The sequence below is a fragment of the Meleagris gallopavo genome, chromosome Z (genome assembly GCF_905368555.1).
Source record: "Meleagris gallopavo chromosome Z, MGAL_WU_HG_1.1, whole genome shotgun sequence".
Classification (NCBI taxonomy): Eukaryota; Metazoa; Chordata; class Aves; order Galliformes; family Phasianidae; genus Meleagris; species Meleagris gallopavo.
Genome location: NC_139435.1, coordinates 44,502,984 through 44,524,732, shown reverse-complemented (window position 1 = coordinate 44,524,732; position 21,749 = coordinate 44,502,984). Strand labels below are relative to the sequence as shown.

General features: G+C 38.4%; 2 protein-coding genes across 2 annotated transcripts; one reads left to right on the top strand and one right to left on the bottom strand.

Moving 5' to 3' along the window:
• Window positions 1-145: 145 nt before the first annotated feature.
• AK6 (adenylate kinase 6) lies at window positions 146-2,648 on the bottom strand. Its single transcript, XM_010726107.4, has 5 exons — window positions 2,516-2,648; window positions 1,656-1,748; window positions 1,309-1,367; window positions 1,066-1,211; window positions 146-917 (listed from the first exon to the last, which is right to left on the bottom strand). The coding sequence occupies exons 1-5, from the start codon at window positions 2,565-2,567 to the stop codon at window positions 728-730; spliced, it is 540 nt and encodes a 179-aa protein (XP_010724409.1). The 5' UTR covers window positions 2,568-2,648; the 3' UTR covers window positions 146-727.
• RAD17 (RAD17 checkpoint clamp loader component) lies at window positions 2,596-16,925 on the top strand. The gene is made up of 16 exons (XM_010726105.4): window positions 2,596-2,770; window positions 3,131-3,403; window positions 4,154-4,237; window positions 4,883-5,039; window positions 5,492-5,628; window positions 6,623-6,675; window positions 6,770-6,895; window positions 6,978-7,047; window positions 7,637-7,748; window positions 10,146-10,343; window positions 11,455-11,540; window positions 12,587-12,733; window positions 13,162-13,308; window positions 14,015-14,135; window positions 14,946-15,003; window positions 15,854-16,925. The coding sequence occupies exons 1-16, from the start codon at window positions 2,729-2,731 to the stop codon at window positions 16,104-16,106; spliced, it is 2,064 nt and encodes a 687-aa protein (XP_010724407.1). The 5' UTR covers window positions 2,596-2,728; the 3' UTR covers window positions 16,107-16,925.
• The last annotated feature ends 4,824 nt before the right edge of the window (window positions 16,926-21,749 follow it).

Sequence of the window (21,749 nt, the reverse complement as noted above, 5' to 3'; positions counted from 1 at the left end):
AAAGGTACAGTGTTTGCCCTTCCCCACTAAGAATGGTTTGGGCTCAGAACAACTGGCACAATGCCAAAGCTATAGCAGAAAGAATCACAACACTTGCAAAAGATCAAAAATTACAGCCAGAAAAAAGAAAAGCCACAGTGCAAACTTTGTTGGGACGAGCACTGGTGACAGCCCAGAGACACATTTTATTAAATAAACTAGTGATGAAATGGTTAAATCCTTGCAGGAATAAATGAAAAGCATACAGAGCCTGTTAACTGCTGAATGTAATAGCAGTTAGAACTTCATGTGGCACCGGCAGACAAATTAGATCAGGAAGAAGTTTTGCAGTCTAAATTAGAAGAAAAAGAACAAGAGATAGATCATGACTTAGTCTCAGAAAACAAACCAGAATTTTTGAGTCTGGCTAAATCAGCTGATAAACAGAAGCTAGGTCTGGAACCCTTTACCAGATTACAGAGTTAGAAATCAGTCAGGAAATATTTTATCCTGAGAATCCTGAAGTGCTGATGAGAACACTAATCAAAAGAGAGACCACTGGTGATGGCTGAGATGGAGGGACCCAACAGGTAGCTGGTTACTGAACAGCACTGTACTAGGTAAGTCCCTTCCAAACCAAACCATTCTATAATTTGCAATCTGCAGTGCAGGGCAGCACGTGAAGTTGAAAAGAAGAAAATTAAGTCAATCCCAATCAAAATCAGAACAGTTGCTTTTTCACCAGTTGTCAGTTGTTGTCCTTTGTCCATTGCTCAACCCATTGCACGATCTGATCCAAATTTCTCTCTAGGTCTTCAGGAGTGTTGCTGGGTAATTGGTGTACAATTTCCTTTCTGTATGACAATATAGCTTCCTCATAAAGAGTCTGAAAAATTTCACACTGAATATTGTCTTGTAGCTTTTTCCCTTTGTAGCCCCTAAAAAAAATAAGAACAACACTGAGAGCCAGCCTCACATATACAAAACTATAAAACTTTTTATACGAAATTAGTATCTTACTGCTTAGAAAAAAATTCTGATGAAGATTAAACAGTATCAATTTATTTAATTACTCTCCTCACATACCTGCTTTCAAGCCTATCATATAGAAGTGAGTTGTCTGCACGAAGTACAAACACTATATGAAACCAGTGTTCAGGGAAAAAATCACAGCCGTGGTAATCAACAATAACTCCACCCTCACACATTTTGCCTTCTAGTTCATCAATTACCTACAAAAACAAACAAACAGAGAGAAGTGTACATCCACATGAAATCACAGATGGTTGAAACAAATACAAAGATACTACTTTTTGAAACTGAACTTACTCTGTCTTCATCCAAAATTGGGCATTCATACTCCTCGTCGAAACCCTCATACAGCTCTTCTGTAACAAAAATGATTTGTGCATGTTTGTGAGATAACAGGAGTTATTAAAAATATTCACAGTTATGTTTGCTTCGGCTAAATGTCAGCAAAAGGTAGCACGGAGCCCTTCATTTACAAATTTATATTTATTAACTAATGCGATGTAAGTTATAGTTGCAGAGGGTCTCTTTAACAAATCCCACCCAAAATATTTCAATTCAGGGAACTCTGTCACATTTTGGTTTGCTCTATAACACATGCAGGGAATGTCACAGAATCCCAGCACTGTCCTGGTAACACAGCCCACCTTCTTTTGCCAGGTCACCCACGCTGATGTAGGTCAGCCCCGTCCTCAATGCAAGTTCTTTGCCGAGGGTGCTTTTACCAACACCGGGGGTACCTAAAGACAAATGCCCACGTAGAGCAGTCAGAAGCAGGCAGATAGCTGTTCAGGCAATCTTCTACCAGGAGTGGAGCCAAGGAGGAAGATTTCTTTAGCGAACACCAGTGAATTCGTACAAGAAAAGGGGCAAAAAGGTACATGAGAATAAAAAGCAGATGTCCAGCACACCTGGAGCGCTAAACTAAACAACAGCAAACAAAGAAAATTCTCATTTCACAGAACCACAGAATGGCCAGGGTTGGAAGGGACCTCTAAGATCATGAATCTCCAGCCCCCTTGTCAAAGGCAGGGCTACCAACCTCCCCATTTAAGACTAAACCAGGCTGCCCAGCGCCCCATCCAACCTAGTCTTGAACACTTCCAGGGACGGGGCATCCACGGCCTCTCTGGGCAGCTGTTCCAGCACCTCACCACTCTCTCTGTAAAGAACTTCCCCCTGACATCCAACCTAAATCTTTCCTCCCTCAACGTAAAACCATTTCCCCTTGTCCTGCAGTTGTCAACCCTTTCAAAGAGTTGATTCCCCTTCCTCATTTCTTGCACAGGTGTGACTCTGAGTGGGACGGGAGAAAAGACAAACCCACTCTCCTGCCCTGACAGCAGTCTGCCACCTCACAGGGTCGAGCGGCGAAAGAAGCACACGCGGCCCCGCCATTTTCTCTCTCCCTACCGCCACGCGGCCCGGACGTGCTCCGGGTCCGCGCTGTGGGTGAACACAGAAATGCAGCCCATCCAGGCCCGTCTTGGCCCAGCCCGTCGCTCACCTGTCAGCAAGATGTTGGGGCACCGCATGCTGCCGTCACCCAGGAAACACATGCGGGGGTCCTGCGCTACTGCCGTCGCACGGCGATGACGTCTCTTTAGCGCGCAGGCAGGCCGCGGGCAGCTAAGCGGAGGCGGCGGGAAGGCCGCGTCGCGGCGGAAGGGGATCGGTTTGGCACCGCGTCGCGCGGCGCTGCCCGCAGGCTCGACCCGGAATGTCCGGGAGTGCGGCGGGGCGACAGCTGGCGCCGGCGGAGGTAGGGCTCGGGGCGGTCTGTTTAAAACCGAGCAGGAGCAATGTGAACTTAACTTTCGTGTGGGAACGATGTTTTTAGCCGGCTGTTTTAGAACAGCTTATGTATGCTGTGGAGGTGGTGTTCGTTATTTTGTTCTAGCTTGTTCTGGTTTCCAGTTTGCTACAAAATGCTCCACCATGGAATCTAAGGTGTGATTTACTTTGTTAACTCTTAGAAAGTTTGCACTTGGAGTAAAAAAGCAGTGTTACTGAAGGCCTTTACAGGGTGTTCTCTATGCGTGCCTGATAGGAATTTCAGATTGCATCCATGTGAAGAGGAAAGGTAATGCTGTAACAATAGCAATTCCTTGTATTTTACCAGGCTACAGATTGGTTGGCCCATTCGTTTGATGATTTCTTAGGAAGCGCAGATATTTCTTCCAGTGTGATTCCTGAAAAGTCACACAAAGACAACTCTGGGAGAAATCATCAGTGGAAGAAAGACTTGTCTGCTGTGCCGGGATGCAGCAAAAACAAAGTCTTGTCAAGAAAAAGAGCAAAGTTTTCCTCAGTAGATCTGCCTCGTAATAAGTCCAGACTAAGGAACCAGTCTCAAGACGAGCCATGGGTAGATAAATACAAACCTGAAACTCAGGTATGAGAGATTTTAAGTGCAAATTTACTAGTAACGTTACATATAGCGCTTTTCATTGTAATTCTTCTTGATCAGGAGTTAAATATGTTCTGTTTTATGAGGGCATTGAAGTTCTGATTTGATTATATACTGTCTGTAATGAAGGTTGTAATGTGCTATGTATCTGTAGGATGTATGCCTCCTAGCAGGCTTCCTGAGGATATAAAGCTACTGACATTTCCTGTCCATCAGCACCTAAACTTCTGAATCTGTTGTCAAATCTGACAGTTACGAATTCAAGGAAAATCCGTAACTAGAGAAAAGAGAAAGAACTGAATTAATGCAGTACTTGTATTTTGTATGTAAATGTTTTGTAGTCCAGCTCTGGTGAGGAACTGAGTCACAAGACTAGAAATTTAGAAAGATCCACATAGTATTAGAGACAGTAGGGCCTAACAAGGATCAGTTCTAGCAATAGTTGCAAAGCATTCTTATGTAATCACATTGGAAGATCATATTGTTACTTTAGGAATCATAAATCATTCGTTATTTCCATGCTGCAAGGAATCGAAAATTGGTCGTTTGAGGAAATAAGCTCTAATGATTGTCCTTAATTTACTTCTAAAACATAGTGTATGTAATTGAAACATACACACACACAGCTGTTATTTTAGTCAGCCTGTTTTCTGTTCTTGAATTTCATCATTAAAATTTTAGAAACTTTAATGCATACTTATAAATTCCTTTCATACTTTTTTCATCTTGTTGTAGAATGACCTTGCTGTCCAAAAGAAGAAAATTGAAGAAGTTGAAACATGGTTAAAAATGCATATATTTCGGAGACAGCCAAAGCAGGTAACTTTGCTGAAATTAGCAGGTAGAGGTATAAAATTATCTAAACAAATTGGATTGAATTCTACTTTAATTTCAAAAAAACCCACAAAAACAAAACCCAAACAAAAAAGCAAACAAACCACAAGCCAACCCACAAGCCCTATGCTAAGAGAAGTAGAGATGGATTCTGTTTTTGCTCAGCAGCATTATTTTCTGGCATCCAGACAATTCATACCTTCAGCTTGATGTGTTTTTATAATTGCATTTTATCTCTAGCAGTATAATTTTAAATAGTGTGGCAAACTTCTAGTCGTAGTGAGTTGATGTAATAGGATGCGTTTAATTTCTGGATTGCTAAGAGGCATTCTTATACAGATGCATCATTTACTGGCTAGTATTCTTTGGACCTGATTCTTCCATTCCCTTTATGTTATGTTGGTACCCCATATAGTATGCAGCCAAGCAGATGCTGGGAGCAAGCCTTGCAGATTTCTGTTCTAGCTCTTTCTGAGTACTGAAATAATAATTAAAAACTCAAACAATTTACCTCTTTTTATTTGTAAAAGAGAATCATTACTGTACAAAAGATAATTCAGACAGTATTCATCGTCAGTCAACATTTAACCTTTATTCATAATATTTGGGATTATTTTCTTTCTCTGTCAGGGTGGCTGTGTTTTGCTGTTAACTGGTCCTGCTGGCTGTGGAAAGACAGCAACTGTACAAATATTAGCAAGAGATCTTGGTGTTCAAGTGCAAGAATGGACCAATCCAATATCTTTAGACTTCACAAAAGAAGACTTAAGAAATATATCTGGCCACAGTAAGTTTTTTTTTTTTTTTTTTTTTCCCTAGATAATTTTGTGATTTGTTCTGTATGTGAGAGAGATAAAAGAATAAAAAAAAATACAGACTGCAAAGTCAGATCAATGTCAATATAAGCCACCTTCTTGGAGTTCAGTAATAGTCTGATAAGGGATTTACCTTTTACAACATTTACTCCAAAACAGTTTGCAGTTCATACAGAGAGCAGTGTAATGTTTTGGATACCATCTAAACTAGTTAAATAAGAATGTATCTTTGAGTTCTCCATTGAATTTTTCCCTTTAAAAACTATCTTTTATTTGAAATATATCTGCCAAAAGGCTTTGCTGTTGGTCTTCAGTGGCTGAAAGTTATCTGAAAGTAGCATGGGTGGGTATTAGTTCTTGTGGGTATTTGTATGCTACTTGCTGTAACATCGAATACAAATTTTTAATTAGTTTTCTTTTTCAGACTCAAATTCTCATGCGTTTCCAAGTCAGACCCAAGCAGCTCTTTTTCAGGATTTTCTATTAAGAGCAAATAAATATAACAAACTTCAGATGCTTGGGGAGTCCTCAGAAAATGATAAAAAGCTTATTCTTGTTGAAGTAAGTGAAAACTTTTATAATAATCTTGACATGCTAACTAGCTGCTGCTGGAGGATTGATGTTGGCACTTTATTGCCCATGAATTCTTTATTACTTTTTAGCCTCGACAGCTGGCTGAAAACAAGTTCTACCTGTGCTTAAACTGTTTGATATTAGGCAGAAACTGCACATTAATTCATATACAGAAATAAGTAATAGATACTCAAAAAGTGACTGGAATAATACTGAAAAAATCACACCATGTTTTGCTTCATAGAAATATTTGTGTATATACAAAGGCATATGTAAAAATTACACGTTAGCTGAGGATGTAGAAGCGTATAGAAGTGCATGGGAATTAATAAAATCATAAGGCATTTGAAATTTACCCTTCTCATAAGCCATAACGGGAGATCCAGGAGAAGGCTTTATTTTCACGAATTCAGGAATATATCACACTACTACATCCTTCTTGAACTTCTCATTGTTTTCTGACAGAAAGATTTTTATAAATTAATAAAGTAGCCTGTGAACTTTCAAGAAGAAGAATAGAAGAGAGAGAAGTTCTAGCTGAGCAATGCTGTCTACCATATAACTTGGGAAATGTAGTTTCCTAAGACCTCTGTTCATAAAGTCACTTCCTTGTCTACCTCCTCTCGTATCTGATATACTATGTCTTGCCTTCTTTAGTATAGTTGCTACTCTGTGTATATCTGTGTGTTTTGAATAGAATTTTCTAGCAGGCAATGTTGTCACCCAAGGCTGTTTCTTTGGAAACAAGATTAGAAAGAAAATGCTTCTCTTAGGTAATTCTTTTTTCTTAAAAAGAGAAAGTTATGGTTCGCCCACCCCCTCACCCTTCCTACCTCCCATTTAGCTTGGCTTCAGCTGTGGCTGAAGCTGAAGATAACTAGCAAAAAAAAAACATGTAGCAATGTAGCATGCCTTAAGTCAGTCTGCGGGAGAGAATATTTACACCTGAATGTAATGACAGCAGTTAATTTGTTTTGAATAGGACATGCCAAACCAATTCTATCGAGACCCTAGCAGTCTACATGAAATTCTCAGGTTAGTTATAAATAAGTTTTTAATGGTTAGCCTTAGCCACTCTGCACTATAGTGGAGTTTGAATCCTCTTACATGTTTTTATGTTTCACTTTAGGAGATTTGTACGTACAAGTAGATGTCCTCTTATATTTATAATATCAGATAACTTCAGTGGAGACAGCAACCAGAGGTTACTATTCCCCAAAGAAATTCTAGAGGAGTTGTGTATATCAATTATTAGGTAAGATCTTAGGTCTCATTAAAAATTTATTGAAATAAATGAGAACTCAGAAACTAATTCATTTTTTAATGGAATTTAACAGTTTCAAGCCTGTTGCACCAACAAACATGATGAAAGTTCTTAATCGAATAGCTACAGTTGAAGCTAACATGGTAAGTTGTCAAAACTGTGAACTTCTGCACAGTACTGGGACCAAAAGATTTCTGGCTTTTATATCTGTAATTTGTTACTCCTACTTGTTTTTGCTATTTGCTTGATCTTTGATCAAGTAACTGGCTTTTGCCCCCAGCAGGCGAGGGGGGAGGGGGAAGAAAAGGGAAAGACATCTTGTTTTTAAGATGAGTTCACCTTGAACCTTTGTCTGAAGTTGCCTCTGAGAATTCTGCCTTTTACAGAAACCATATGTGTAAAACAAATAATAGGAATGAAAGTCATTTTTTATGGTATTCATTAAGACCTGAAGAGGTCATTAACCCAAGTCATGTACTCTCAAGTTTTTAGATTATAATCTAGTCTAGTACTGAGTGACAGTTACAAAACAAATTTGCGTGTTGTTTTTCTAATCTTGAAATTTAAAATATGGTGATTTATTCAGCTGGAGATCTTACCTGGCCTGAACATATACTGAGTTGTAATATAGTCTGTTCATAGTCTATATCAGGGATTGATACCCACAGTAGAAGTAATACTCAGATACGTCTTTTCCCACGTAATTATTTTGAATGTTGCTTTTCCCTGTAGAACAGGGAGAAGAACTATGCTCCTGATAGAACTTCGCTGGAGTTGCTTTGCAGAGGCTGTTCAGGTGATATAAGAAGCGCAATAAACAGCCTCCAGTTTTTTTCCATGAAAGGTAAATATCTATGATTTTGGTGGAGTGACATTTTGACTGCTTCCACAGTGAAGAAAAACTGTTGACTGCTGAAGCTCTGTTACATGGGCTGTGTGAAAAACTTCTTAGTATCTCGCTGTGATAAAAGGGAGCAGGTTTTGTTGTTGTTGTTGTTTGTTTTAGGTAGATGTGTTGGTAATTCTGCTGTTTACTCAGTGGTTACTAATAATATACATAGGTTGTTCTAAAAGTAGTGCCTCCTGTTTATTTCCATGGAAGCTATGACATGTACAAAGAGCACAGTATACTATTTGATAGAGCAAGTTATCAGGTACAAAACATTCTTCTTCAACATAGTCACCCCCATTAGCTATACATCTTTTGAACAAGAGCCTGTGTGGTGCACTTGTAACAATCTGCTCTAGTGTTGCTGAGCCACTGTCACTGCTGCTGAAATGCACCACTCATTACCTCACTGTGCTCTCACTCACTGTTTGGTCTCAGAAGCATTCAGTGAGCATTGAGGAGTATCAGTGGGTGCCATATTTTCTACATGGAGGAATTGAGTGACACACCTTTGCTTCAATTGCACTTCCATGTCAGACACCATTCTGTCAGACTGCCCCTCTGCTGCTGTCTCTTCCACAGCAACATGTCATAAAATATTGGTAGGAAGGTTCCACCTTTACTGCTTTCCAACCAACATCCACGTCTGTTGTGGGCCAGCATCATAAAGTAGGAGGTGTTACTTTTGAAGCAGCCCTCATGTATTGACTACATGTCTGCTGATATAATGTAATGCAATCATCGCTCTTTCTCTCAATGTCTCGGTATTAGTATGTGTTCACTGATAAAAGCTTTCATGATACATCCTCAATTTGAAAGTGATAGTTTCTCTGCTTGGTTCTCTTTGTACTTAGCTCTACCTATGTAGTGTTTCTGAAATAGCCCACTGAATTTTTGTGTGTAATTTCTGAAGTGATTGTTAGTAAGTTGAAAAGTTGTGAGATAGCATAATCTATTCTGAAGTTATTGATTGAATAGAATAACCTTTTTGTGAAGTTCAGTATATTAGGAGCCTTCAAAACACAGGACTAGACTGTGTTCAAATCAAATTTAAATTGGGAAAATTGGGATTATTTCAGATCTTCCCATGTAGAAAGAAAAAACTTACTGTCCTGTCTTTTGTAAGCCCTGGAAGTCAGAATGTGTAAAGAAAAAAATGTATGGAAGATACATAATCTTTTTTTTTTTTTTTTTTCTTCAATATGTTCTCTAGCACGTGTAATTAATTCTAGGAACTTTTAGAGGGTGCCAGCATTTACATTCAACCTAGAAATAAGGAAGTGAATTTAACTTTAATGGTATGTCTTTAAGCTAGTAGCAAATTTGTTTCTGTTCATCTCCTTTCCGTTCCATTTCTCAGCAATGTGAAACAACGTACAGCCTTACGTTCCAAGTCAATGTAGCTTAGATTTTAGACTTAAAAAAAAAAAAAAAAAAAAAAAGTACAAAATTCCTCTAATAAAAAGAAGGTTGGGAATACCTGAGGGGAGTTTGCTCTTGCTTGCTACAGGTGGATAAGGAGCTTATACATACACTAACTGCTTGTTTTTAAGACTGTTTAGATTTTCCATGTTAAAGTAAACTCACTTTGGAAGTATAAAAACATGAGAGTTATAAAGAGAATTTGGAATAAAACAAAGGCATACATACATTCTCTTTTCACATTTTTTTTTTCTTTAGATGCTGATGAAAAGATCTTACTTCATGTTGAATAGAAATTGTTTAGTTGTCCAGGTGTATTTCAGTTAGATAATAGATAGGCAGTCAGTGATGTTTTGGAGAGACCTCACCTCCATTTTCATTTCCTGAATGCCATCAGAGGATGGCAGGATTTGTTTCACAAGTATGTAATTTCTTGGTGTGTATGTTAGGTACATAAATGATGTATTCAATTTGATGATATTAATAGGTAAAAGGGATCCGTGGTAATCATTGGAGAAGAAAAAACTTACTAATTAAAGGATAATTTCCTCTAGTTTGGAGAACATTTGACTGCTGCTAAATCAATTTCTGGATTTGATAATTGTAGAAAATGTAATGGGAATATTATCTACACATATCTGTATCTCCTTACTTGTACTTTATTTATAAAGGAGAAATTGCTAACTTAAGAGGCATACAGAGCTAGAGTAAGTAAGCAAGAATGCCAGTTGCTCTTTTAGAATGGCACCTTAGCTATGGCTTCCAGGACAGAGTGTAATGAAACATGCTAGTGTAGGTAATGGGGTTACCTTCTTAATAAATGAGCTTTCTTGTGGTGACTGCATTTATAAAACTTTCTGTATTGTGGATTTTATTCATTTATTTTACTCCAGTTACTCCATTCTGTCTGTGTTGTGCTTTTATTGCTAGACTGCTCATTGGAGAAAGACTTCTGGTCAAGGAAGAAATGGAGTTCCACGCTAAAAAGTAAAACAACAGCAGCAGTGTGTAACTTGAGGAAGAAAAATAAATCCGATATTTTAGAAGACCAGGCAATACAAGCTATTGGTGGCAAAGATGCTTCCATCTTTCTTTTTCATGCTCTAGGGAAAATAATTTACTGCAAAAGTAAGAAATGTTACTTGTTCTGTCTTCAATAATGAGCAAAATATGTCAGCTACTAATAGATAGCCTTCCCTTAAATAAGGTGAGGTGATTTCTAATGATCATGTTTTATCATTGGTAGCAGTATTAAACAGCAATAAATATTTTTGGTAGCTGAGATTGCAGCTGTCTATCCAGAATAGAAATAATGCATGCTTCATCAGAGAATTACTACACATATGTAATAAAATGCATAACTTCAGTTGCTTTAGGCCCACGTGCTGTCAAGCACACAAAGATAGCCATCCCAGAATTTTCTTTTGTGCAAAGTACGTTGTTGTGTGGTTATGTTCTGTTCTCGTCTGTTTTCTTAGAGTTACAAAACAGACCTGCAGCCTTTTAGTTGCTGCCTTTCCTATTTGGGTTTGATTCCTTTTGCTGTCTCTTCCTCCTTACTTCTTATTTCAAGTCCTTTGTTCCTTTGAGATCTATGTTCCTTTCTATGAGCTGAAAGGCTTTTTGACTTCTCCTTCTAGTATCCTGTCTCCCTTTCCACTTTTCCAAGAAACTTTTCTCTTCACAGCTTTTTATACACACAGCTCTGTAAATGTATTCCTCTCTAGTCTGCATGTATGGTTACTGTCCTTTTTTTTAACATTTGAAAAATACAGTTACAAGAATTTGATGTTTGTGCTTATTACTATCTAATGATCTAAATAAGAATTCATAATGCAATTTTTCCATCTTTGCCTAGTAATTGACAGAATTTGTCCCCAAGCAAGTAGAAATGGCAAGATGAAGGAATATGAAAATCTTAAAGCGGATTTTATTTTATAAAGGATAGTATAACCAATTACATACTGTTGACTATATTATTATGGGCGTTAACACTTTTATACAAACTGGAAACAGTGTAACCTACTTGCTAGTAAAGTCAAGTTAGTTAGTCAAGTTCAGAATCTATGTGAAGGCTTCTGTTTGTGAAGTTGCATGCTTCTGTTCTTGTTTCCATCTCATCTGTGTTCTAACATCTGAAATGTCTTTTTTTTTTTTCTTTACCCTAGCTTTTTATTAATATGCATTAATGTAACCATTTATGGTACTAAAAGACTATGGATTATACAATTCCTTTTAGGGGAACCGGTGTCAGAATCCGAATTTCCTCAGCTGCCTTCTCACTTACTAGAACACCGTCGAGACACGTTGCTTATCCATCCTGAGGTACATCTTCAATTTTGATTTGGAGATCAAAAAAAAAAAAGAAAAAAAGAAGCAAACAAACCTGAGTGATTGATACATATTCTCAAGCACAGTGGCTTTCTCATTAATCTTAAATACGTATACTGAGTCTATCTAAGTTAAAGAATAATTCTGGAAGGGACTTCTGGACGCTAACTTCAAAGACTGATTGGATTCCCAGTCCTGTTGAGTTTTGACCATCTTCAATAAGTCATAGAGAACCTCAGGCTTGTGTGCAGGAGTCCTCTTGCCATAGACTGTGCCCATTGCCTATCATCCTTTTGCTGTGCATGATTGAGTGGAGTTTCACTTTTCTGTTATCACCCGTTACAGGGTTGAAAACAGCTTCCAGCTCCTCTTATCCTTCTTTAGGAAGAAACAAGCCTTCCTTTTTCTATATGGATGGTTTGCGACTTTGACTATCTAGTTCCACTACCCTGCTATGAGCAGGATCACCTCTTACTAGACCAAGTTGCCTAAAGGTTTTTCCAACCTGAGATCTTTCTGGGATCATCTTCATGGCTCTCCTCTGGACCTGCTCCAACAGGTCTTTTTTCTTCTTCAGCTGCGGGCCCCAGAGCTGAATGCAGTACTCTAGATGAGGCCTCATGAGGGCAGGGTATAGAGGGGAAATCACCTCCCTCTGCTGGCCACTCCTTTGTTGATACAGTGCAGGGTGCAGTTGGCCTTCTGGGCTGCAGACACATGCTTCTGAGTCCTGTCCATCTTTTCATTCATTGGTACTCCAAATCCCTTCTCCGCAGGGCTGCTCCACTCCCAGTCCACCATCTCCCAGCCTGTACTCTTTGCCCCAACCCAGATATTGGACCTTGCACTTGGCCTTGTTGAACTTGATGAGGTTTCCATGGGCCCATCTCTCAATCCTGTCAGGGTCCCAACGTATGGCATCCTTTCCCTGTTTGTGTCACGTGTGCCAGCTCCCCAGCTATCAAAATGTATCATAGTTTTATAGGATGCATTTCCTTTCATACTGTGTAAAATCTGGACATGTTTTTTGTCCCCTATAGGATATTGTGGAAAAATCGCATATGTCTGGAAGCATGTTTAATTTATACCTTCACCAGAACTATGTAGAATTTTTTACTGACATAGATGATATTGTGAGAGCCAGTGAGTACCTGAGTACTGCTGATGTCCTTTGTGCTAATTGGAATGTAAGTGTTATTTTACATTATAAACATTGTATATGTTTTCTTATACTTTCTTTTTTGTGAAACTTGACAGCATTTTGTTACAGATAATCACTGTATGTTATATATGCTACTGTATGTATGCATATATATGTGTATATATACATGCCATAATATGGTATTAAAAACACTTCACAAAACAATGTAATGTATTCTACGAAGTGTTTTTGAGTAGAACAGAAGCGTGTTAAAATGTGTTAGAGGCTGCGTGTTTTTTCCCTGAAGAACTTGAGCTGGTGTTCTGTTTGGCTCTGACTAGAGATTCTGCACGAACCCAAATACATATGGGGCATGTTGTGTGTTACTGCAGGTACAGGTTGGTTCTGGTTCAAATGAGATGTGCTATATACACTCCTCAAGTTCATCTAATGCCCATTTTTTTTTTCCCTTAGTCACGGCTTGTGATGGAAGAATACAGTACATCTGTGTCTACTCGAGGTGTGATACATTCAAATACATCCAGAGCCTTTGCCCACTGCCAAGGAGGGATGGGGTTCCGGCCCTTACATAAACCTCAGTGGTTCTTTATCAATAGCAAGGTAAATGCCTGTTGTTTCAAGAAGTTATTACATCTCTTAGTGATTTTAGCAGTATATATGAGATTTGCATGCAGACCTAAAGTTGTCAAATATGGTACTTTTCTAAAGGACATTTGTATGAGGAGGTCCATTTGAATTGTTTATTCCTTTAAAGGAAAAATAAAATGGAGTCCTTTGATAGTGTTCTCTTTCTTCAAATTGGCATACTTCTGGGATAGTTTTAATCCTAAGTTACATGGTTAGTGTTTAAATAATGTAAGATATTTTTACAAATAAGTGTAACTTGAGCAGTTTAAACTGCTTGAAAATCTTCTGTAACAAATTGTTGCTGTTGTACTTTGTGGTTTTTTTAGAAGTAGTTTGTGAGATGTGTGAGCTCTTGGCATTTTCTTTTTTTGCATTTGAATGCATACTTGCTCTGCTGTGTCTGCCTGTATATAGGATAAAAACTTGCAGAAATGTTCAATATCTGGTGAAAGACAAAAGTGAAGACATGTACCATTGTTCTGTAATCTGTGTATCTGAACTCAACTGTTTCTGTCTCTTCTGGATTAATTCTTCACAAGCCTGTGCATAGTTATCCAGAAGACCAGGAAGTCATCCTGCTGCTCTTTATCGTACTGAATATATATATATTTGGTTTAGCAGGTTTGTATTGTGGTTGGGTTTTTTTGTTGTTTCTTTTTTTTTCCCTCAACTCTTACAGTATCAAGAAAACTGTGCTGCTGCAAAATCTCTCTTTTCAAGCTTCTGTGTATCACCAGAGTGTCTTCAGACAGAGTTACTGCCTTACCTTGCAAAGTTGGCAAATCCAATGAGAAATGAAGGTAAGATCAATGTAACTCTTGGTTTTAGTTTTTTTTTTTTTTTTTTTTTTCCCAAATATTAAAGCATATTGAAAAATTTCAGCACTACCAGGCTATTTAACTTGGTGAAGACAGGAAACTTGCCAGTCTCACTCTTCATCTCCCTTTTTTCATAGTGTACTGGGTAACAGTGAAGGAAAACAAAAATAATAACAACAAAGTAGTTATTTTAGTATTAAGGCTTCTTTTAGAGCCCTTTAATTAGGAGACTTAGTGAGAAGCCTTTTGGAAATGCAGACGACTATTTTAGCCATATCTTCCTTGCTTACTGATCTCTGTCAAATAACATTAAGTCTTAAAAAGGTTCTAAGGAGCCTTTCCTAGGAGAAGTAAATAAGATCAAAGTTCACAGTGCTTTGTTGTCTAATGTAAGACAATCCACGAGAAGACAATTCATGCAGAAAATGTTTTCTTTGTATGATAAATAATTCAGAAATTACTTTTCAGACAGCTGGGTCACTTACACTGTGATAATTGCTTCTAATAACAGCCTTCTTGTCTAAGGCTGTGGCATCTATATGAATTCATTTCATAGGCTGTGTATTAATAACTACAGAACAATTTCACAGCTGATGAGTGTTTTTCTATTTTATTGTGTAGGGAATGTGCAAATATGTTATGGCAGTTATTTAAGCTATTTTGATGGCCAAATTACTGCAGATTTTTACAGGACCACTTAAGTGAACTTATGAACTGCTTATTTTCCAATGTGTTCCATTTTATGTGTGTTATGATGTACTCAATATAATACTGGCTATTCTTTGTTCTCAGCTCAGATTGCTTTTATCCAAGATGTTGGGAGGCTGCCATTGAAACGACATTTTGGGAGGTAGACTTGTCTTTTATTCTCTTTAAGGAAATAAAATGCTGTCTTTTCCTTTACATATACCGAGGAAGAACTGTTTCATACGTTCATTAGTGTGTATCTGTGTGTGATATTTTCCTCCATTTGCAGCATGACCATTTCTTATTTTGGAAGCTAAAATTGTTTCCAGTTCAAATCTGTTTATAATTAGCAAGAACAATTTTAATGGAGTACTGATACAGTACAGAGATGCTACAAAAATTGAAGTCCAAATACTAAAGGGAAGATAACATGTAAAAATAATTTCTCTTCACTTCTTTTCTGAAGTTGCCTATTTCAAGCTCAGTTGCTGCCTGTCTTGAGGGATATTCTGTGGGCTGCTATCAGTCACTTAATTGTCAGCAGTTCATATGCTTTAGGAAAGGAGCAAATCCACTGCCACCGTAAGGAGAACAGTGGGTGCTAGAGACTAACAGGACACAGACATGTTTTTGTATTTTGCTGTTGCCATAGCTCTGCTGTGAGGCTCTGTATTGCTTTTCTTTATCCGAGAGAAATTACTATCTTCTGTAGTGTCTTTTGCAGCTTATGCATAGTATTGAGTTCTGGGCTTGGAAGATGTGCACACAGGTGTAAAATATGATAATGAAGGTGAGGATATAAAATAAAAAAAACAAACGCTTATAGCTTGAATTAATTAAGACTGATAGGGATATTACTGCCAGAAAATATGAAAGCTGTTTGGCATCAGTGAACAGGGAGCGCCTGGGTGTTATGCAAGAGGTGTGGGAGAGCAGGAAGTGCAGTGGTTGGTTTGGCTGGGTGGTTTTGTTTTGTTTGATGTTGAGTTGCTCTTGTAATGGTTATTTTACAGGTTAAAGCTTGAAATGCTTACTGATAAAGATCCTGGAGTTCCGGACTTACTTGTTGGTTATGAGGAGGACCCTCCTGAAGTGGCTGTAGGGATGGAGGAAAAAAGAACAAATGAGAACAATTGGGATGGGTTGCCCCTTTCATCCAGCCAGTGCAGTGGAAGTGAACTACCTTGCAGTCAGCCTCAGCCTGTTTCTGCTCAAGTAGCTATGGAGGATGATGAATTAAATATAGAGGAATATGACAGTGACTAAGTCCAACAAAATATCAGCAACTGACTTAGCTGATAGATTATTATGCACCAAAGGCCTTTGCTAAAATGAGTATGGTCTGCTGAACAGAGTTTAGGTGGGCTGGGAGGCCCGGTCTAAACATACACGTCAGTATAAAGACACTTTTCTTTATCTTTCTCATAGCTTTGCAGGATCAGACCTGATTAGAATACTAAATCACAGGCTATTCCCTGCCTGTCCTGAGCCATAAAAGTATACAAAGTAGACAAAGAAAGTACAATAAATGATAAATTTAAATAGTTTGAGACTGTAGTTAATCAGTGCCATTCTTAAGTTATTATTTTTTTTTTTTTACACATCTTAATTTACTTTGGAGTTGTACAATGTACTCCTATTTACACATTTAGTAAGTTATCAGCATTTGAAGATTCTTCTAAAGTGTGTATCTTCAGAAAAATTGCTGTTTGGAAGTTTGAACCTTCTGAAAGAGGAGATTTAAGGGGATATGTAAAAACTTTGATATCTTGTATTGATGATGTAAATAAAACTACTGTATGAGTGCTGTTCTGTAATCTGCTAGAGATATTTTAACGTGTTTATAAATAGAACGTATGCTGTACAACAATCTTGGATTTGTTTTTGAAATTTTTTGATAATTTATTGAGGTGAAAATACAACAGTTAAGCAGAAGTCCTTGTCCTATTTTTATTTGGTAGGAAGTTAGTGGTGTCATGTAGTTTTCCTCTCTAAATTCATCAGGCTGGAGCAAAGAATAATCTCACGTTTGGCTACTGACACTCAAAGTGTTTTGTTTTTATCAGAATAGACTGTTAAATACTTCTTGTTGTTTGGGTCCCTGTGTGAAATCATAAATTTCTTACTGTAACTGGGATTATTTCATAAAAATCACATCTCACATCATTGTAATTAGCGTTGCTGCATAAATAAGAAAACAAAGATCAAAACAACTTATTTTGAATGTGTGATATGTTTGCATTCCGTATTGCTAGCATACAAAGTTTAAAAAAAAAATAAAAAATACAGTAATCCAGCATAAATTTAGAATTGCTGCCAATTTTGAATGCTCTAGCTTTGTCCCCTATGAAAGATCAGGTGTAGTCTTTATGATGATGTCTTTATGATTTACATCTTCAATTTATTACAGCTCTACACATTACATTCCCTCTGTGGAATGCTTTGGATGGGGTGGTCCCTGCTTAGTTTAGGTGAAGACTCAGTTTATCCAGGCCTCCTGCAGGTGTGTGTCACCAAAAAGCTATCTGGACCCTCCTGAGCTCATAGAGGGAGTCTAATACTGAAGGACGGTAACTTGTGCTATACTCATTTTCACTCTGTAAGCAAAACTCTGGGCTACTTAATGTTTTTGAGCTTTCCTGATAATAGTATGAAGTAATAGTAGTAACAAGAAAGTCCTTTAACATCATCTTCTGGTTATTACTGTTGACCCTGGCCTTACTAAAGTACTCAACACTTGGTTAATGATAAACTTTAGCAATAGAGACATATTACTCTCATCTAGGGGTTCAAAATCACAACCATAAAACCTCTTCCATGTGGAGGTGCCACCAAAACTCCCACGATTTATATTGCAATAATATTTCATGCTCTGTTGTTCTCTGATGCTGGAATTGCAGTGGGGTGCAAAGTGTGTGATTGGGATGAATGCTTTGAACTATGGAAGTTCTGGAAGTGTTGCAGAGACATTCAGTTGCAAGCAGGTACAAGACTGAGTTGCTGCTACAGTCCATTCTCCAACATCTGGAAGGAGAAAAACAACTATTGGTTCCCTGAGCAATGTTATCCCTTTTACGGATACGGAAAGAAGAGAAGCACTGCAAAGAAAGCAAGTGCCTTTTTTTTTTTTTTTAATCATTTAATTGTAAACTGAACTCAGAATTAATCTGTTGATTTATTTAACATATAGCCTCCATCTGTGCATTGGTGTGCCGCTGCTATTTCAGTAACATGGTACTGCAAATAATGTTAAAGTTGTTAAATTTTTTTTTCCTAGAGAGGCTGCCCATGTCCTTAAAGGGAAAGTGATTAGAAGCACTGGAAATGTGTGTTTTTCTGAGGCATTATATAGTATATATAGTATATATATTATATAGTATATATATTATATATTATATATGTAGTGTAACTGGAAACAAAAATCCCAGAAAAGTGTGGTCTGCCACCAAAAGATTATTATTCTAAGCTGGAATGGAAGATGTCTTCTAAAAACACAGTAATTACTTTCCAGGAATAGTTTGGGGACTTTTTAATAGGGGTAACTTAGTAGCACCCCAATAAATAGAAAGATATTGTTTTTAAGGTGTGGTCAAGTAATTCCAACATCATGCCAGCCTTTGGGAAACCACTGCGGCACATACTTGGGCTCTTCATCCATCCCCTGTAAGTGTAGTTGTATATGCAGTGCATCACCTGCATGCAAGACAGCCAGAGAAGAAGCAGCGCTGGATTCACCTGCATATGCCAAAATCATTCCTCGCACAGATGGGAAGAGATGAACTTGGGGCAGTGGACTTCTCAGGTTTCTCTCCTGAGGAAGAATTATTTAGGAAAGTATTGTCCAGCCTGTCTCACTGTTACAGGTTGGTTTGTTTAGAAATATGGAATAAGTACATGAGTTTAAGAACCAATATACAAATTTAGCAAAAGGAATCCATAAGTTATAGTTTTAGAACTTTCCATTTCAATTTTAGTGGGTGAACAGTCCTGTTTTCCTCAATGATTTTGCACTGGGGACATAGTAGAATTATTTTTTGCCTCACAAGAAGCACTGAAGTCACAATAGAATACTTATTTTTTTGCCTCAAAATGTGCAAGGATATTTTCCTCGGGTTCCACATGCATTATTTTAAAAAGTGGCTCACTATGGCCTGATAAGCAGTGGATATCTTTCAGACTAGAAAAGTGGATGGCAGTGGGTCAAAGGCTCCAGTGATGAAGCTGATGGTGAAAAAAGGGGAAGAAGAAGTAGGTGGGCACTTGACCATCCTAGATAGCACTGAGCATGCCCAAAGGACCATTAGCACATATCTATGAGACCTTGAAAAAGAATGAATAAGTATGCCATTTTACTGCGTATACATGTCTTTACTGTTCAAATGTAGTACCTGAACTCAGAGAGCACACTTGCTTGTCAAGTCACCCAGTACGTATTGTGAGGAATAAAGGAATGCTGCTTTCTAACACCACTTTGGAGTTACAGACGTTTCCTTCTAGATTTTGGATGACACAACAACAAAGCTCTCCAAACCAAGCTGAACTGCAAAATTCTGCAAGCTGGGGTCCATATAGGAACACCATTTGTTTTCAGCAGATGCAGCTGTTCCATGGCAGAGTTTTCTGGGAATTTTAAGGAAATAACTCATGGATTTGAATCAAGTTTCCTACGATTAATCTTCTTCCCTTTGCTCCAAACTCCCCCACATCTGCCTGACAACCACACCAACAAGCATCTTTGTCCAGTCTGGGTTTCAAATCTGTGACATAGGGGAGCAAGCCCAGTGAGGAAATTCTCACCAACATTCCATGACATTTTATTGCTTTGTGACAGATGGCTGTGGAGGGGCAGTTTGACATGGAAGCGCAAATGAAGCAAAGATGTGGAACTGAAAAAACGGCAGAAAAAACAGCAGAAAAAACAGCACCCACTGACATTCATTAGTCCTTGCTGAACATTTCTGGAGATCAAATAGTGAATATGAGCACAGTGAGGTGGTAGGTGGTGCATTTCAGCAGTGGTGACACTGATGTGAAAGACAAAGCCATGTTCGAGATGGCCTGAGGCACTGAGCATGCTGAAGAGCTCAAACAGAAGTGACAATTTCTGTCCTGCAGATTCCAGACCCAGGCTTTTGGGGGCTGCTCCCTCATGTCCCATGAGCAGCTACATTCCAACAGATTGCCAGAAAAGTGAGCTGTGAGCAGGCCTCCTGGCAAGCCAGGGAGACAAAGCTGCCGAAGAAACACAGCTTAGTTCTCTGCTCCAAGAGACTGTACCAGCTCAGGCCTGGGAGGTTTTTTTCATTTTTCATTAATCAGCACTCTCTTCGTTAGGTGCATGGCAACAATACAAAGCTATGCTGAAGGCCTGGTTTTGCAGGTGATGTTTCTCATCTACTATGCTGAATTCCACAAGCAGGGCTGCTTTATACATGGGCTAAAGAATTATGAGATTTCCTGTTGCTCACCTCCTGCCCTGCTGGCAAAATCACACTTCAGAGCAGTGTGTAAAGACAAAGCTAAAATACAGTGTGGCTAAATCCACGCATGCAGCATCATTTGGAGTCCACAGGAGCAAAGGTACTCCAATTTCATTCCAGAAAGAAAAGAATCTCAAACCAGAAGTTTGAAATGCTCTCAGGAGAAACTGACAGATCAAGTAAAACAACTTCAGCGCTCCCTGCTATGATTTGCTTCCCCAAAGAAAGGAAGAAGAGACTAAAGCGGATATTGTAGATATCCCCTGCCCTCCTCCCATCATAATGGAGGTGTCCTAGGTATTCTTGGTGTTCTCCAGTCAGTAGCAGAATCTGACTAAACCCAGGGACCTCAGTTGCTCCTCACACCTCTTCCCCTCCAGACCCTTCTCCATCTTCGTGGTCCTCCTTTGGATGCTGATAGTTTTGTGTCCTTCTTATATTGTGGCACTCCAAAGTGCACAGAGTACTGTGTGTCCTGCCTGCTTTCTGTTCCCATTTTGGAGAATGACCATAGGCTTTTTCAAAGCCCAACTCGATAGTTTTAGCAGTTACTCCTACGAGGATTGGGGTATAATAATATAGAGATGCACATGTACAGGGTTTTCTCTATATTTTCTGTAATGTTTTTTCAGTTATTCCATGCAATAACCCCGCCACCACTTACTGCAAGATGATGGCTTCCTATTGATGACAGACATGAAGACTTTTCTGTCATTTTGTTTTGTTCTACCTCAGGAACCATGCTTCTGAATTATCCTTAACAACAAGAGGTACAGACATTTCAGGATTAATTGGTGATCTCACAAAGAGCTCACAAAAAACACACTTCCCTTCTCTCAGAAGGCACTATCTATTTGTCAAGGAGTTAACAATGTATTTAGTCTAGTTAGTGATAATTAACAAAATTGAAAGGTTTGGTAGTTGATTTATGATTGCCTCTCTACATGCGTGCTCTGTGGTAAGGTCTTAGACCTTGAGGAAACTGCAAGTATTTGTTGCAGTGAACTGTGATACACTTTTTTCCCAAGTTAGACAAACAGCTTCATAGCAGAAAACGGCATCTGTAGTGTTGTCTCATTATCTTCTCTTGTAGTACTTCAAATCAAAATTCCTTAATTTCACAAAGAATTATGATTTTATTTTAAAAATGTAAGTTTCAGAAATTAAAAAGGATTCGATATCTACCAAGAAACATACCAAGGAACATATCTAAAATTCAGTGTGGCAGTACCCAACGTAACTTTTAGAAATTCCTTAAGTACAGAGTAGAAGCCTGCCTGTGTTCATACTGGAGGGAATGCAAAGAATTTTTATGTTAATCTCTGTCTCTAAGCAGAGCTTCTCAGAATACAGTGAAACTTCACTACATTTGAGTGCTCTGTAGATCTGTACAGACCACTCAACTTTGAAGAAGGGCTGTAAGAGTCTC

Coding starts and splice junctions, on each gene's coding strand:
- AK6 (XM_010726107.4), bottom strand. CDS start 2,567: ATGTGTTTCCTGGGTGACGGCAGCATGCGGTGCCCCAACATCTTGCTG. Junction 1,749..2,515: donor CCCCAACATCTTGCTGACAG/GTGAGCGACGGG, acceptor ATTTGTCTTTAG/GTACCCCCGGTGTTGGTAAA. Junction 1,368..1,655: donor GGGTGACCTGGCAAAAGAAG/GTGGGCTGTGTT, acceptor TTTTTGTTACAG/AAGAGCTGTATGAGGGTTTC.
- RAD17 (XM_010726105.4), top strand. CDS start 2,729: ATGTCCGGGAGTGCGGCGGGGCGACAGCTGGCGCCGGCGGAG. Junction 2,771..3,130: donor GACAGCTGGCGCCGGCGGAG/GTAGGGCTCGGG, acceptor GTATTTTACCAG/GCTACAGATTGGTTGGCCCA. Junction 6,896..6,977: donor TTGTGTATATCAATTATTAG/GTAAGATCTTAG, acceptor GGAATTTAACAG/TTTCAAGCCTGTTGCACCAA.